The sequence below is a fragment of the Trachurus japonicus genome, chromosome 9, assembly GCF_045865225.1.
Source record: "Trachurus japonicus isolate A0001 chromosome 9, Traja_1.0".
NCBI lineage: Eukaryota > Metazoa > Chordata > Actinopteri > Carangiformes > Carangidae > Trachurus > Trachurus japonicus.
This window is the reverse complement of record NC_140915.1, coordinates 31,843,582-31,861,590: the sequence shown is the minus strand read 5'-3', so window position 1 is coordinate 31,861,590 and position 18,009 is coordinate 31,843,582. Positions and strand designations below refer to the sequence as shown.

At 40.4% G+C, this 18,009-nt stretch overlaps 1 protein-coding gene across 1 annotated transcript in view; it reads left to right on the top strand.

Moving 5' to 3' along the window:
* Window positions 1–1,553: 1,553 nt before the first annotated feature.
* The window catches only part of htr7c (5-hydroxytryptamine (serotonin) receptor 7c), a 54,713-nt gene continuing 38,257 nt past the window's right edge, over window positions 1,554–18,009 (top strand). Inside the window, exon 1 of the mRNA XM_085787397.1 lies at window positions 1,554–2,704. Within this exon, the coding sequence (XP_085643523.1) occupies window positions 2,238–2,704 (467 nt within the window). The 5' untranslated portion in view covers window positions 1,554–2,237. The remainder of the gene's footprint in view (window positions 2,705–18,009) is intronic.

Genomic DNA, 18,009 nt, shown 5'->3' with positions numbered 1-18,009 from the left:
ATTTTATTGCGTGTTGAAAATGTGTGTATCAAATTTGATACAGAAGGTAATTTTTTTTGCAAATCTGTCAATAGTCATTTTATTGCATTTCATACATTATGCATTCCATAAAGCAACATACAGTCTTCTTATTATTTAAAGTTACTGTCCCAGGTGGCTATAGCCTATTTAAGATTTTTTCATCCAATTGCACAACTAAACACCCACCCCCCTCTGTCCAAGACCATTGCTAAGTAAAACAAACCGTTGCTAGCCGCTCTGATAAGAGTAGCACACAGCTATACAGGATATTTACCTTATGTTTCATTTTTACCTTCATTAAACAGCTTGGGACTAATTGTAACTTGCCTTGCACACTGCTGCTGAAAACCAAACCTGCATGATCAGAGCCTCAGAGCCAGTGGGTCCGAAACTCTGATCATGCAGGTTTGCTTTTCAGCAGCAGTGTGCAAGGTAGAGAGCCTCCACTCTCCCTGTAACAAGTTACAAGTCACTTATCTTACATCACAATTAGTCCCAGGCTATTATTATTATAATAAAATGATTTAGCAACGGTCTTGGACAGAGGGGTGGGTGTTTATCAGGTGTGCAATTCAGGAAAATCAGTCAATCAATGAATAAATGCAGCCGCCTTGGATGGTAACTTTAAACTAATTTAAGGTTTAAATGACATGATTAGGTATATTTAGAGTAGAAAAGTATAACCTATATTGTATTTTCAGTCTGCTGTATCATGATTGAATATTGGGTTAATGTTATAAATAAATAAATAAATAAATAAGTAAAAGCGTGATGAAAATTAATTTTCTATGTTTACTTAACGCTTCCAAGGTTTCATTGGTGGATTTTTTATTGCTGCCTGAAGAAAAAGTTATTTTCTATATGTTTAATGTTTTGAAGTTTAATGAATTACAACACATTAGTTGTATATGTTTTGGTTTGTTCAAAAAAGAAAAAACGGACCATTAAGACCTGGTGTATCAAATATGATACAAATTAAAAATCATATATGAAAATTGATTTTTTTTAGAATTTTTTTTTTGTCAGAAGGTCCAATAAAGACTCCATTAGAATTTCCTGGCAATTATTGGTTTCTCCTAACCATGTGTCATTATAATACCTGTTTAACCCCTCTGATTACAAGACCGCCAAAGGGGCTGAAAGAGACACTAATGGTCTGGAGGGCTGCACAGCATATCGTGGCTCAGAAGCCACCTTCCCCTGCACACCTGACCCATCTTCTGTGACTCCTACACATTGGTAATATCCTCAGTGTAAATGGGCCACATTTCCCTGGCAGCAAGAGGTCTAGCAGAAACTGCCAGTGGTCACTTGAATTAATCAGATGTGACAATCATTACTGACCTGTCTGTCAGACTGAGTTGTAGTGGTGAGTAAAAGGCCACTGTGTGGTGATGTGAGGAGTGGTGGGCTATGACAGACTATAGGGAGGGATGGGGGTGGCAGTGGAGGGGTAGCATCGGCCCCTCAAGAGCCAGAGGGCATAAACACACCACAGCTGTTCCTGCCCAGACGGTGAGGCAAGCAGCCACAGTCCTGGGAATCTCTCCCATGTGTCCTCATGGTCTCCCAGTGCTGGGCTTTCTCTTCTGTTTGGTCTGCTGTGCTTAAACGTGAGGGACCAGAAAAGCCATCATAACAACAGTAAAGAGTGTTTTTGAAGAGAGGAGCGAATTAATTCATTAAGTGTTTTTGTTTTTGAGAGATATTCTATTTATAATCGGGTGGTTTATTTTTCTGTCTCCAAAAAAGGCTGGGCTGCTGCATCTCTGTGCTCAGCTCTTCTGTCTGTGCGTCTTGAGCGGCACGTCACATGGTTGGATGCTGTCTGCACCGCGCAATCCTCCAAACACAGGAGTTCATTTATCTCAGGGTCGTGCATTGAGCAAGGAGCGCATAGGAAGAAGCTGGATTTAGATTGTGCAATCTTTTTTCTCTCAATTTCTTAGTTTTGGAACAGAAGTTATATTGTCGTCCGGAAATGGACCATGCACCTATAGGCTGTAGCGCTTCTTGCAGACGGGTGATTCTTAAACTGAAACCCATCAATAAGCTCTGTGGGTTGTTGGCAGCTCCGATGTGGTGCAGCTGTGATAGCCTCAATCTAAAACTGCTGGACAGGAGCCGAGAGCCGGTTACATGTATCCAAATATGCGCGTAATTGGAGTGCACTGGCGAGGCGTCCCTTCCACTTCTGCCTGGGTAACGTTGTCGTGATGTTCAATACTTCGGGAATTGAGTTCACTTTTAACAAGAAAGAGGACATTTCCGAAGTTATCAATGGCACTCTGCAGCTTCTCTACAACGTCCTCGTCACCATCAGTCCCACAACCATGTGGAACGAGTCTTGCGGGGAGCAGCTGCAGGATTTCGGGCGCCCGGAGAAGATCATCATCGGGGTGATGCTAGCATTCATTACGGCGATCACAGTCATGGGAAACACGCTGGTGGTGATCGCAGTGTGCGTGGTAAAGAAACTGAGACAACCTTCAAACTACCTGCTGGTGTCCCTCGCAGTGGCGGACCTGTCGGTGGCCATAGTTGTGATGCCGTTCGTCATAGTGACAGACCTCACCGGGGGCAAGTGGCTTTTTGGAGAGGTGTTCTGCAACATCTTTATCGGCATGGATGTAATGTGCTGCACTGCCTCCATCATGACCCTGTGTGTGATCAGCGTGGATAGGTGAGTTTCTAAAGTTGGCAGCTGCATCGGGGCTGCTTCGATACTGAGGGCTGCGCTTATTTTAAAACGGCACCAACCTTACGCATGTAGTGCGCCTCGCTTTTAAACTGACACGGAGACCACAAATACGTGGCCTCTAATAAACTGCTCTGAACCACTTAACTAGACCGAGGATAGAAGATAGATCACGTATCAAATGAAGTAATGAACTGTAATCTAGACGCATGAAATAAATGGCTTTTAAATGCCTTATTTCAGATCAGCTGTTCCTCTGATTATCTGTGTCGGTTAAAGCCACTCAGCCAGAAAATTACAAGGCACACCACGATTAATTTATGACATGCTTAATTAATTTGCTTGAGCGGACCACGGGAAGTGTTTCCTTTACGCATTTAGGGCCAGCGCCCGCATCGAACTTACAGCCGCTGGGACTTTGATGATTTCTCATGACCCTTCCATAAGGGACAGGTCGCACCTGCTCTCTATTAGAACGGCCCCATGAGAATAAAAAGAAAGCAAATTCACTTTACACACAGTGGAGCAGCTGATTTCTGCAGTTATTTTTTTGTCACATGGGGTTTATCACCTCGGTGTTTGGCATCAAAATTCAACTCTAAAATTATTCATGAAAGCCAGCTCCCATTAGGCCCACAGTGAGTTGCTTTAAATTCTACATTTAAACAGGGGGGAAGCAGGGCTTGGGCACTCACCAATCAACATTCATCAAGATCCACTCTGCATCTGGCAGCTCTTGGGAGTCTCAGCTCATAATGCCAGTGCCCATCCTGATAGCTTGTGACAAATGAGACACATCCAGGATGAAATAAAAGTCAAGTGACTGGTGTAACTGCTCTGCATCAGTGACCTTAATGAAGAAAAGGCCATGATAATATTGATCTGATTGTTGTCACTCAGGTTTTGCATCAAGATTCAACCACTTTAATGCTGAACAAAAACAGATTTCAGAGTGTGATGCTATGCCTCATAATGTTATTATGAGGAATACAGATGTGCTATGAGACAATCAGCTGTGATAATGCTGACAGAGCTGTAACTGCATTTTGTGCTGATTGGCTGCAGGGTGAGAAGTTGTGAAGAGTCAGAGAAGCCCTTTAGAGGTTAGGTTAGAGGTCACAATGATAACTTAAGATGGATGGACAATGATTCTGATTTGTGTGTCATCTGTGGTCATCACTCTCCTTACTGAGGTCATGAGCTGGTCACCCGTATTAAATTAACTGCACTACACTGTGTGACTTACTAGTAGAGAATTACATTATTTCCATTGTGACCCCAGCAAATATACAAGACCTGAGTAGAAGTAAACAGTGCCAGCGTGTGAAATGTGTCTTTATCCAGTGGGAGATAAGTGAAAGTTTGGCAAAGCAGTTCAGTCAGGTGTCACAGCCATTGTACGAGGTTAGGGATGTTGATTGCTCATATACCCAGAAACACAAGGGGGGGCACAAGATTACACTGAGAATATAAAATGAGGTGATGTCATTTTGGGATTATTTTTCATCCCCACACAAACTGCAGACGTATCTGTCAACTGTTTCTTCCCACTAATCTCCATGAGAACAGACTCATCTTAATTAAACAATGCAGTGTGCGTTTGGTGTATGATTCAAAAAGGGAATCAAAGAGATAATTCATTAGATTGGGAACTGCCAATTAGGCACACAGTTAGCTGTAATTACATAGGGCTCGTTACTGCTATTTAGGATTCCCAAGGACATGCTTTCCAAATGAAGCTGAAGAAGCGGGAGTGCAGATGAGGCTCAGGACTCAACAGGTGTGTTTGTCAGTTTACACACTCCCCAAAGACAAAGTCTGCTGCAGAGAGGGCTGCTCATCATTTCTCAGGGCTCATTACACAGCTCCTTTAGATAGATAAAGTCAGCAGGCCTGGCATGGATGCTGTGGAAGAAAATATTCATTTGGTGTAGTGGAGAGATCAAAACCCTACACCTATGAGTGACCCACTCACTCAACACACCTTCTCGTCTGGTCTTTGTTTCTCTGATACAATTTGCTTTTCTTCTACCCCTTGATAATTGAGTTGTATGTCTCATGTTGATTCAATCCTGTCTGGCCATCAGAACCTTTAGATGCAAATGCTGTTGCAGCAGTCTATTGCAGCAGGCCCGCTATGTGTCAGTAAGCTCACCGTTTTCCGGATTACTATTACGTAAACTCACCACACCACAGTAAAGTTTGGAACCTGGACTTGTGATTTTTCTACAACAATGCTCTCAGAGAGACTGTCGTCCTGGTGGATTAGAGTAACTCTGATGCTCTCCATCCACGTTAACACAAGTTTAATCAACAACTACAACTACTTTTTGATTTCATATTTACTGTCACATGCAGAAAACAATGTGGGAAAATAATATTCTATTTGTAGTTAAATCTTCAATTGGTAACAATTATTCAGTGTGTGTGCCTGCACCTGTGTGTGTGTCTGTGTGTGTGTGGGGCGCTTGGCAGAGGTTCATAAAGGGACCTGACAGAGTATTGTCTTGAAGTAGAATGAGTCTTCCCATACACAGTCATCTATAGATTATAGATTATAGATTTTTTAAAATCTAATTTGGCAGATTCATCACACAGCAAAGTGCACATTAATGCATGACAAAAATCCAATATTGCCACCCAACGTACCTGCTCATTGGTTTCCCACAGTGGCCTAAAATTCTAAAATACATCCTTACACTCACTTTCACTAAAGTTATAAACCCAATGCTGCCAGTCTGAACTAACGCCGTTCTCCTAACCCAGCATGCACTTTCAGCAAAGCCACTTTAGTGTCCACTTCCCTATAAAGTAAGTATCTCTTTTGGCCACAGTCAGTTTTTACCTTCACTGAGAGTAATATGCTGCATGTTTAATAATTCAAAAGTCAAATATGAATGATTTATTCACAACAGTGGGAAGAGAGGGTGGTCCTTTTCCCGTGGCTCCCCAGACGTCTAAGAAAAGATGCTTGGGGATGGAGGAGCTCGGTTCAGCCAGCGCTGGTTAAATTTGCAAATCAAGTATAGCCTGGCTTAACTATCTGGAAACTTGTAGAAGATGGATAGAATATAGGTCAAGAAAAAAAACCCATATAACTGCAGTCAAGTAAACCTTTCCAACAGTCAGACTGCAGGAAATACAGTGTAGGTGTGATCACACCCGCAAACTCCTGCAGGGGGATTTGAGGAAAGAAATCACGCTAGCTAGGGACCATGGGCGGCAGCGGGGTTAGCCACAGCCTTCACATCCTTTCTGCTAACTGGTGTGTCACTGATGAGCCAAGTTCACACACAGCTCCGCCATCGACCTGCCCTCAACATCTGATGATATTTTTGTGAGGTCAGTGAGTAAGTTTGTCCCAGGAGAGGTGGTGCTTGCTTAGTGCAGCAGGGGAACATCCACCTGCAGCAGACACAGATGACTTGACCTAGCTGATGCGTCCTCAGGTAATGTGATGTGACTCCTGAGCCTCACTCTCTCAGGCACTATCCACTTCCCTCTTGTCGGCCACCTTGCCGAAATGTGAATGATTGGATGTTTCCAGCTAGACTGGCGAAACCAGATCAAAGGCAACTCATGCTTGTGAAGGAATGCTTCATCGGAACAGAGAGTGTGTCTCGCTACCAAATAGGATGTTACACCGAGTTCTTAAATCCTGTGATCACAACCAGTTTACTGAGACCTACATTTTAGATGTTTTAGAGACCACAAGGGACATTTTTACAAGCCACAACAGCTTTTTCATACAGAGAGGAAAAAACACTGTCAACTTTACAGAGGAAACAACATTTAAATTTAAAATCTACCACTGTCCACATCCTGTAAACAAGCAGTTATTCCAGACCAAAACTGCTGTCAATGAAAATATTTCATTAAATAAAAATGTTGTGTGAAGGCATTTGGCAAGTTGCTTGTACTATCAACCACAGATCTGTCTCCACCGTGTTTCACTGTCTGTTTGACTTTTAGTACAGAAGCACATGAAGTGAGACAAATTGTCTACTTACCATGTGATCAGAGAGCTTCCTATTGTTTGTCTGTTGTGTTAAGTATTGGTACTGAGTGTTACAAGGTCACAGTCAAGCCAGGTTACTCACTTGAGATCTGGAGAAATTTGTCCTGCAATATGTCGACATCTAATTTAATTCTGGCTTGTTGTCCAATCTATGGCAGCTACAGCAGGTGCAGCATGGGTCCATGGTGGTAGGTGCATTCACAACATGTGGATGTTTCCATATTTAAAAGTTTTAGTCGTCTGTCCACCTACTGATGGCATGTGGAATGAAAATAAAAAAATCCATTACCACCAACTTACAGTAAACAAAACACATCAGTGTTTGAGAGAAGGAATGTCTCGCTTGTTTTTTTTAAGCTGACTAAACTACAGTGCATATCTTTTTCTGTTTGACTTAACTTCATCCTTGTCCTTATTCTTCTAACCACTTTGCACTTTGTGAAGAGATCCTGTGAATTTGCAAAAAAAAAAAAGTGCACAAGTGAAACACTTAACTGAAAGCAATCTGATAAACAGAACCGGAAAAAGAGGAGGAAGAAGTCTACAGAGTCTACAAAGGCCTTTGAGTCTGCACTTCAAGCAGTGGTTTGAGTAAAATGGCATGCTCATAATGAAAACATGCTTATTAGTTGTAGTCCACAACAGTGGACTAGCTTGCATTGCCATAAAGCCACATAATCTTGCACATGTGGCTGTTTCTCTGCAGGGGACTTAAGTCAAGCAAACATCCCATTCAACAGCTTCTTGGTTAGAATTTATATTCAGAAAAATTGTGATTGAAACTGCTACATGCGTTGAAACAGCACAGCCATGCTTCAGTGACAGAGCTTGTGCTCTGTGAATTGATTTATGTCTTTGATTTATTGACTGACTGTTGGGAGCCTCTTAAATTAGATTTTTCCTACATAACTAATCAGTGAGCCCTTGAATCAGCTCCAGCTGTGCATCATATTTCAATTGTAGCCTACTATTGATGGATAATAGACTGAAATGAAATGATGCAGCCAAAATAATTTCACAAAAGAGAATTAGGTGAAGGAGGTTCTGTTCTCCCGATGTTCTGAACACTATGCATATCCTTTATGCTGGGGAAAAACTTCTGACCCCTATTTAATGTTTCTGTTTTACTTCATTGAAGTACACATTCATTACACACAGTTATAAGTATTTTGAGGAAGTACTGTAAATATAGGCCTAGTGAAAACTGTGAGAAACCCTTCATTCCTTAATAGCTGGAGATCCCCACCCTTCATACGTCAGCAGCAGTATTGGTATGTTGCAGCCCCAACCCTCTGGGATTTGACACGGAGGATGATGGATGAGTAACCACCGCACAGATACAGAGTTTTACTTTGCTATTCCCAGCTTGTCACCATATTTACCTAGCAATCTCCGGGGACAGGAAGCAGAAAAGGGCAAAGTGCTTCGTGACTTTACTGTGGCATAAATCATGCTTTGTGTTTTGGCATAACAAAGGTGGGGTCTATTATTCCTCCAGACTGAACAAAGGGCTAGCAAGCATTGACCAAGTGATGACATAATGGCTTTCCTGTTGATGGAGCCACGAGACTGCAAACAAACACAAACACAGACAAAGACACGGATCATGGATTTTGTTTTGAACATTTAGCATAGGATTGCCAGCTATTGTTCAGCTCATCTGTGCACATGGCCTGAATATTCATCATGTCCACTGAATAAGGCAGTATGAATTACTGAAAACTTTTCATGCTAGTGACCAGTCTTGTGTATCAATGTGTGTTTATGTTTAGTGTGAGCAAAATACTATAGTGTCTCCTCTTAAACTGGATCTTACCGCCTCCAAAGGCAGCTATTACTGTAAAAGAAGTCCCTGTAGGTACATGCAGATGTTAATGAACTGCCTCATGTTTCTTTAACTACTCTTCATGTGTTCATTGCTCCGTGTAATCTATTATAGATGATGTGATCATCTAAGAGCATTCCATGATGGGAATATTCATTGTGACTTTGGTGCAAAATTTTGATTCTTAGAAGTTAGGGATACGACTCCCAGCAGTGAGTTGGTATTCCAGCTGTGAAAAAGCAAATTGACTTAATGGCACTCCTACCACTGCCAAACTACCCTTGAGCAAGATGCTGAACCCTAGAACTGACTACTAACTGGGTCATAGTGCTGTTTGCAGCGCAGCATTTTTTTTTTCTTTTTTAAATAACTGTATCTGTGTATCTGATACTGGGAAGAGGAAAACTCATTCAAGACCATGGGAACAACCCTGGGAAAAAATAATCCACAAAGTCCATTAGTCACGGTTTTCCTCCTTCACACCTGTAAAAGAATGGAAATTGGAAGATATTACAAATGGTTAGTTGCTCTTAGAAGGGATTTCTGTCAGTTGTTTTGCTACACTGGTCTGTTGGTCAGCCAAGCAGTGAAAAAACACTGTAGCAATGTAGAGAGAAGCAGGCAACTGCAGTTTAAAGCAGCGGTTAGACATTCACAGCGTTTGGCAGTCATGGGTTGTGTGTGTGTATGTGTGTGTGTGTGTGTGTGTTAGCGAGTATGTATACAGTGGAGTTTGTGCTATATTTACTGTCTCTCTCCGCCACCCCAAAGTTCAAGTTCAAGTGTGTATTGCTGTTGAGTTCCTGCTGTTATTTTCCTCTAGTCTCTCTGTGCAGCATAAATGTTAGCTATCTCTTACCTGTATGAAAACATCATCCAACTTAACCCTTTAACAACCCCACCAAGAAGAAACCGGTGAAAAAATGATTTCTTTGCATTTATTTTACCCTTAGGTGAATCATAAGCACAATCAATGATTTTTTTTCATCAGACCCTGTGGTTTTTAAAATATTGATCTTCTACCAAACGGTTGAGATGACACTTATTGGTTTAAGTACATATATTCATACAAATACCAGGGACAGTAGATTAATTAATTAATTTATGAAGAAATAACAAAAAATATCTGGGGCATTGAATACACTCTATTTCTAAGTATGCCACAAAACACCTCTGGTTTTTATTACAACCATGAAAAAATATTGCTTCAAACAAGGAAATATTGCATTTCTAATTCTCCCATCTGTACTGTATTTGTGTTAAAGCGCAACAGCACAGAATTCTCACATTCAATACACTTCTGATTATATGTAACAGTGCGAAAAATTCATTTTTGCATTCAAATAGGAAAAGACAATCCTTCAAAACAATAGAAAAAATGTTCATTTCTTGTTTTAATATCTGAACACACCTTGTCTGTGTCATGTTTTTTGGGACACAACAGTCACATTTCTGGTAAATTTTATAACAAAAAAGTCAATTTTACTTACATTAGTTTAATTTGCTACATTTACCATCGAGCGACAAATCAACCTTTTGGTTGAGCATGTTTAAAAAAATATATTAGACATTTAATTTAGGTTTTTAGATGATATCAAGTGGCATAATTCTGTTTAGTAAGGACTCCAAAACAAATATATCTCAGAAAACTATGTGCCTTTCACATTTTTACTGAAAACAGTCAACATGTTGCAGATGATTTTTGTGTTTCTGATTTCTTGGTTGTAGGGGGTGTGAAGAAGAATACTATTTAAGAACAAAGTGCCCTCTAGTGGATTTCGTTAGCACAGTGTACCTCAACTAATTGGTAGAGATGGCTTAACCAGGTTGAACCAAGTTAGGAACCAAGTTAGGAAGAAGTTAGGAAGTGACCCAGAATGAGCTCAACCAGATGGTTGAGCGGGCAGTTAAAGGGTTTAAAGTGTGCATTGTCACTGTAGTGCATGTGAAACAACTGTGAACACCGTTTGTGTTCTCCAATCACAGCGCTCTATCTGTTTAGAGAGTCGTTGGGCGGGCTTAACGCGATGACGACATACTTGCGATGATGAAAAACATGACAAGATGGCTTTGGCAAAGGAATCGTTTGAATCGGCGTTGGCATCAACTTTGAAAGAATTAAACTTGTCATTTTCTTTAAAAGTTGAGCAAGAAACTGCACTGAAGTCATTCATTTCTAAGAAGGATGTATTTGGTGTTTTGCCGACGGGATATTTGAAAAGTTTAATCTACGTCATCCTGCTCTTTGCTCTGATTGGTCGTAGCGCTACCCTATTGTGTGCAGAGGCAGTTTGAAAGACAGCTTTCATCCCGCCCCCTGGATTGAACCGAGGTCTACCGGTCGTTGCCAGACTAGACATGTTAATGATATAGTCTGGCTTGTCAGGCTAAAAGATTGCACCACTTCATTTCTATTGTATACATTGATCTCATTACATTGTTGAGCATTATAATTAACAGTTTTGCACCCATCATTATGAGCACAGCTTTGGCAACACAAAAGTGACCTTTACTTCCCTGGATCAGAATTAGCCTATACCTTATTGTCACAACTATGTTTGCTCACGTACAATGGTATTTTGCATGTCTATCTTTCAAATTAGCCTTGTTGAGATGAATTCTGACTTGTACAAACGTAATCTTGTACAATTAGATTTATTTTTGTTTTTTTCCTGTAGGCAGAGGCTGAATAACTCTGAATTATTTTCTCCCTCTCACTGCTCACAGGCGAGATAACAGCAATAAAATTGCTCTGGTAATGAATATTCCTGTCATCAGTCATAGTTTCTTCTGGTTGGTACACACTGCTCAGACTGGAACATTGATTCCACCTCCATATCTGATGCTCTGATATATGCCATTTGCTACAAAAACAAATTACATTCACTTTACTTGCTTCTTGTAAAAAAAAAAAAATTAAAAAAAAAGGAGTCTGCTGCTGAGATTACTTTTTTGCATGAATTATTATTCTGGCATAGTGGAACATAAGGTATTCCCTTAGGGATTTTTTCTAATTAATTTTGTCTACAGTATAGGGTCCTTCATAGAATATTAATTATTATCCTACTATCAGTTGCATATTTTTTCTTAAAATGATGAACGCAGAATCTGGATGAAGACTAACATGATATTATTTGCATGTAATTTTAGTGACCAGGGATATTGTTGTTCTGTTCTATTGGTGAAGTTGTTCTTCTCTGCTCCTCTGTTTGATGCTTTGTCAGTGTCATGTTACTATGATCTTTTAAAGAACGTGGTAGGAGCGCACACCAGAATTGAAGAGGAGCTGACAGCCGGAACAAAAACAGTGTAGGAAGAAAAAATGATCTTTTAAACACAACTGTTGAGAGAGACCTTAGAAAAGTTATTTGCATTGCATGCTTTAACCACAAGGCAATTCACAGTCCTTCACATGAAGCCATCACTCACACTCATACGAGCGCACACACACACGCACCCACAGGGAGGACGGGTTTGTCCGGTCAAACATAGTGAAGAGGAGACACTAGTAAAAGTTGATAAAAGTGATTAAAAACTACGGGATAACTCCGGTGACGCCCTGGACCTGTGAGAGTGAAGCTAGAGGGACCCGACATCTCCACCAAGAAGAAAACGCATCGGTGAGAAATCGTTTTTTCCATGCTAAATGCTAATTGCCAGTGCTAATCAGTGCTAATACCAGAGACCTTACCCACTCGTGTGAATCACTAGCGTTAAAGCTAGCACTAGCTTCATTTTGAAGGTGCAATATGAGACGTTTTGAGAATTTGTTGCACACTGAACTGTAAAATCTGATGATTTAGCACAGTATCTGCGTTTTTAGCACGCCGAGTCACTATTTTATGCTAAGACATGGTAGAAGGTGCACACTGTACGTCTTCTTACCGGTATTAATGTTATATTTGCATGCTTATTACTATGTGAAGACGTTATTTTTATATTATTGATGTGGAGAAGTTATTTTAATAACTTAATCTCTGATATTTTGAGAATGTTGCTATGATATTATTGGGTGTGGTGTCATATTACAATGTTTATTCAGTTAGAAATATTCTCTGTGAATTGAGTGGATTTAACATGATTTATATATTGTATTTCATGATTGAGAGTTGAGAGAACTAAGAGAATGTTCTGACATTACTCATCATAGGTCAGGTTTTCCTGTTGGATCCTTTGAACCTTGGACCTACCCGGATGTTGGAGCCTGGATCGAGACGTTTGATGGCGAACCACAGCCTGGAGGACAACTAGAGATATGGTGCCCGCAAAGAATCAAGAACCTGGATCCTTTCATCACTTCATTACACACACACACACGTAAGGGATAATGCCCCACGAGGTGTCCATTATCAGAAATTAATGGACGACGCGGAGGCGTGAACCGTCCGACGCGAAGCGGTTGCTTCCGCGAAGTCCATTAATCTCTGATAATCGGACACCTCGAAGGGCATTATCCCGCTTATACCATGGTCACTTACGAGAAAAATACATATTAAATAATTCAGTCATGATTTAATGTTGTTTTTACGGTTAAAATCATACGTCGTCTCGTCTGTAACAATAAGCGGCTGAGCGGACTATTTAATAACTCTCGTCGGCGATAAAAGAAAAAAAAGAGGGACCCGCTGTGACCGCAGCATAACTACAGCCAGTGACTCTGCCACAGCCTGGTAGTGGATCAGTAAAGGGAGGTGAGGTGACAGCTTAAACGTTACGGTGACACAAAGTTTTTCAGAGGTCCAGTGCACTTCTTACCGCTTGTGTGTTTACAGACTCCAGTGCCGTGATGCGCTGAAAAAAAGTTGTTTTGGTCCGAGTGTCCGTTGCCGTGGTTACTAACAAGCGTTTGAGCCAGCGCAGTAATATTTAGAACGTAATCAGGCTATTTTACCGGAACATCTTTATGGGTGTCCATTATCACTTTTTAATGGACACCCAGCAGCCAATCAGAATCGAGGATTCATCCAGACCATGGTATAAATACACATATCCAACACATTCAACCATGCGGTAGGATAGATCCTCTTCACTTCCTCAGTGGACTGAACATTTCATACTGGGAGTGACTGAAAAAAGAGGTGACTTGAACTTTCAAACATAGCTGCAATTTTTTTTTTTTTTATGTTCCTACTTACCTGGGTAAGAATTGTGTTACACTGTGTATGTACATGTGTTTTGCTTATCCTTCTTTAAAGGACAATTCCAGGCAAATTCAACTTGAGGGTGTATGTTCTTATAATTTTAAGTCTAAAAGAAGGAATGTGAAGATTTTCAGTTTAATTGCTCCTGTTTTGCGGTAGCTGCGTCTGTCCCCGCATCGCTACGGCAGCAATGAATGGGAGTGGATGCAAGTTCCGCTGGTTAGGCTGTTTACATCCCTCAAAGCCGCAATTTTTTTCCACAGACAGCGTCAGATGGAGACTCAAACATGCACTGAGAAGTTTCTTTACTTCAAGCAAGCCGACATGCTTGTAAAACTAGATCTAAATTCAAAGTCTCACGCGAGACCCTGTTGCCGTGCTCGGTGCATTCAGGGGTAGTCAGAAAGCTACCGTTTGTGTCATAAACACAGGAATATCGACTCTTGACTTGCTTCAAGTAAAAAAAACGTATCGGCGCATCTTTGAGTAGCCACCTGACGCTGTCTGTTGAAAAAAATGTACACTTGAAGCAAGTAAAGAGTCGATATTCCTGTGTTTATGACACAAAAGGTAGCTCCTACTGCACCTGAATGCACCGAGCACGGCAGCAGGGTCTCGCACAAGACTTTGAATTAGATCTAGTTTTACAAGCATGTCGGCTTGCTTGAAGTAAATAAACTTCTCGGTACATGTTTGAGTCGCCATCTGACGCTGTCTGTGGAAAAAAATGCGGCTTTGAGGGATGTAAACAGGCTAACCAGCGGAACTTGCATCCACTCCCATTCATTGCTGCCGTAGTGATGCGGGGACAGACCAAGCTACCGCAAAACAGGAGCGATTAAACTGAAAATCTTCACATTCCTTCTTTTAGACCCAAAATGATAGGAACATACACCCCCAAGTTGAATTCACCTGGAATTGTCCTTAAAGGTTTATTTGTAATGTTTAGGTCTGCTGCCTGAAATAAACCTATTTCTATTTTCTATTTCCTATGTACGAAAGAAGCAATATTTGAAAATGTGTTATTAAAGTTTTCCTTTGAAAATGTTTAAAAGCCATATGTAAATGTTTATACATTTAGAGATAGTACAAGTTTCTGTATTATTTGCAATGTATTATTATAATTTGGATGTGGTTTAAATACATTAAAGTATGTTTTTTTACCTGGAAGTAGTCCCACAAGTCTTTCAGCCTTTAGTATACTTGTAACACATTTGCATGAAGGTAGAAAGTAGTATACCAAAAGTATAATTAATAGGGCTGTCAAACGATTAATTTTTTTAATCGCGATTAATCGCATTTTTTCCATAGTTAACTCGCGATTAATCTCTATTAAAAATATTATATATGGCACTTTGGACTTTCAACACTCTAAAGTGTTATAATCTCTAGACAAACAACTTTTAGACCAGACCTAGCAGGCCTACCTAATCATAACACATGATGCATGTAACTCACACAGAATTGAAACAAATTGCATCCAGTGGAAATTGCCCTTTACTTTGCTACGTCTCTGCCTGGCCATGTGCATTTGTTGACAACAGACGAGGTCAAAAAATCAATACATTGCCACGTGCATTTGTTGACAACCGATGCCGTCAAAAAAATCAATACATGGCCATGTGCATTTGTTGACAACAAAGCCGTCAAAAAATCAATGGATGGAGCTGTGGATATATGTTAGACTGTGTATATTTGTGTAGCAACCAACTTGAAGGTGCCTTACCGCCACCTACTGGACTGGAGGTCCCACACTCCAGTCCTCCAGTCCAGCAGACAGAGGACAAAATGGGCCGCGATTAACCGCGATTAAAAAATTTAATCGCGTTAATTTTTTTAATTAATCTCATCGCGATTAACGCGTTAACTCTGACAGCCCTAATAATTAAGTATATATTTTAATACACTAACATCTAATTTTTAATGTACTTACAATACAAACAAAGTACACTTTAATTTAACTAATTAGGCATGTATTAGTACATAAAAGTCATGTACTTGAAGTGCACTAAATATACTTTAAGTTGTTCCACTTTAGCACACAAAAGTACACTAAATACACTTTAAGTTGAGCTTTTCTACAATTTAATTACAATTTAAATATACTTAACACAAAATTAGTTGTTCCAATTTAGCACTCTTCAAGTTAACTAATCATAAACACACTTGAAATATAATTATGTTTAGTGTGGCTTGAAGTACACAAAAGTATGCTAAATTTTAGTACACTTAGTACATTATTTTTTCACCAGGGATGCTTTGTGATGATTCTTGGTACTTGGTGAGATTTTTGGGTAAAATCCTTGGTTGCTACTCATATATTGCTTTTTTCTTTTCTTTTTATCTTATCTACTGTATGGAGAAGCCTTTGATTTCTTTTTTTTTTTAATGTCTAATGATAATGCTGGACTTTCTGACAAATAACAGTTGAATTATTCAAGGATTTGATCTGTTTTTCCTCTTAATTAAAAAACCGACAGGGGAGATCTGGAGTTGAAAATAAGGTTTATACTATATAGATAAACGTGTTTCAATGATGCGTTATTGTATCAGAACTACATGTGAGCACAAGATGAAGTCTGGGAACAAATGCCAGAATTCAGACTAGCTGCTTCATTTTAAATTAAAACAGATATGGGCTTTTTTTTTTTTTTTTTTAATAAGAGGTCTGTGATATTTTCATATCCTGAAAATAAAAGGTCAGTAAAAGAATATGAGGTGGAAAAAAAGCACAGTCCTCGACTGCTGCTGTTATGTTACATGGTGGTGTCTACTGACTCAGGAACAAGTTAGATACAACTCCTGCTCACTGTCCTTTTCCATTTACCAAGCCACAAAATGATGACATATAATGGGCTGTGCAGCTACTTCAGCTATACTAACTGCTGGCTACATGCCAAACTGGAAGAAAGTGAGACGGCTCAAAAGAGAAGCTGCCTGAGATATCCTTGGTAACTAAAATTGTTCAGCATTTTTTTCTCGAAAAGGTCAGAAGAAAAACAGGAGGAAGTGAAGAATGAGATTCCTCCCCCACATCCGAGCCTTTCCTCTGAGCTGATTTAGCTTTCGAGGTGTCCTTTGAGAGACCCCCGGACAGAACCGAAGGGAAGGTGACAAAGATTGGAGAGGTGGGGGTCGGGTGGGTGGGAGGGAGGGTGGCTCTTCACACTGGTTCACTTCACATCATCATGACAGGAAAAGGAGAGGAAGATGGACTCACTGGCACATACTTATCCACCTTCCACTCACAGACTTCAGTAACACTGTAAAATAATGAAGAGGGGTTCGGCATATTCATTCAGGAGTTGTGGGCTCTCATTGAATGAGCCTGCAGCCTTGGTACTGTTGGGGGTTTGCCACCCATGTACATTTTGATGTCAGGTCAGTAATGGCACTGCAAATCAAAGATTTTCTATGGAAACATCTCACTGAGGCAATGGGATACATGTGTGCAAATCTAATTTTCTTTAGAAGAGAGAAAACAGCTTCACAAATCTGGTCAACATGACTGCCACCTTAATGGAAGTCCATTTAAGATCTGAGACTTAATGCAAAAAAAAAAAAAAAAGAGAGAGATTAAAAAGAAAAATCCGTTCACAAAGTGATAGTTAATGGTGTGACTCTCATCCACTCAGGGCCAGATCCAGGAAACAGTGCACACCACACACTACACCCATAGGGCTACACCACCCAAAAAGTCTTTTAATTGTGAAGCTTCCTCACAGCGCAGGTCAAAAAAAGCCTCTCTGTTGTTACACATATGTAAATTTTGTATTTTGCTTACATAATAATTATTTATAGGTAAGACCATGAAAATTAAGGTTGGGACCAATTTGTTTCAGCTCCAGAGCATTAAGAAGCAGTAAGACCATCTGTGAATTTATGGAAGAAGACGCAGCAACAACTTAAAGGGATAGTTCGGGTCTTTTGATATGAATCTATATGGCATCCCCATCACCAGTTACCTGCTGTGACACTGACTTTCCCCGGACTGCGTCCCGTGAGCGGAGTTCCAGCCTGGTTTCGGTGCTGACGAATGTAGTCCGGCTAGTTGGCTGGGGTCACGAAAATAAAGCGTTTTTCTTCTCAAAACAATATGCGTTCAAAAGAGTGATACATTTGCATCACAAAACCGTTGTCCACGAAAAAGTCTGACCTCGCAATCGCTTGGCGCTATTTTCTCTCCCTCCGTATCACTGCGCGCTGCCGCCTGTAGACGGCTGTGCGCGTTTCCATCAGCTGTTTCACTGAGTTTACTGCTCGGATAGTTCACATAAACATATCTGATTATGACACAAGTGATGAA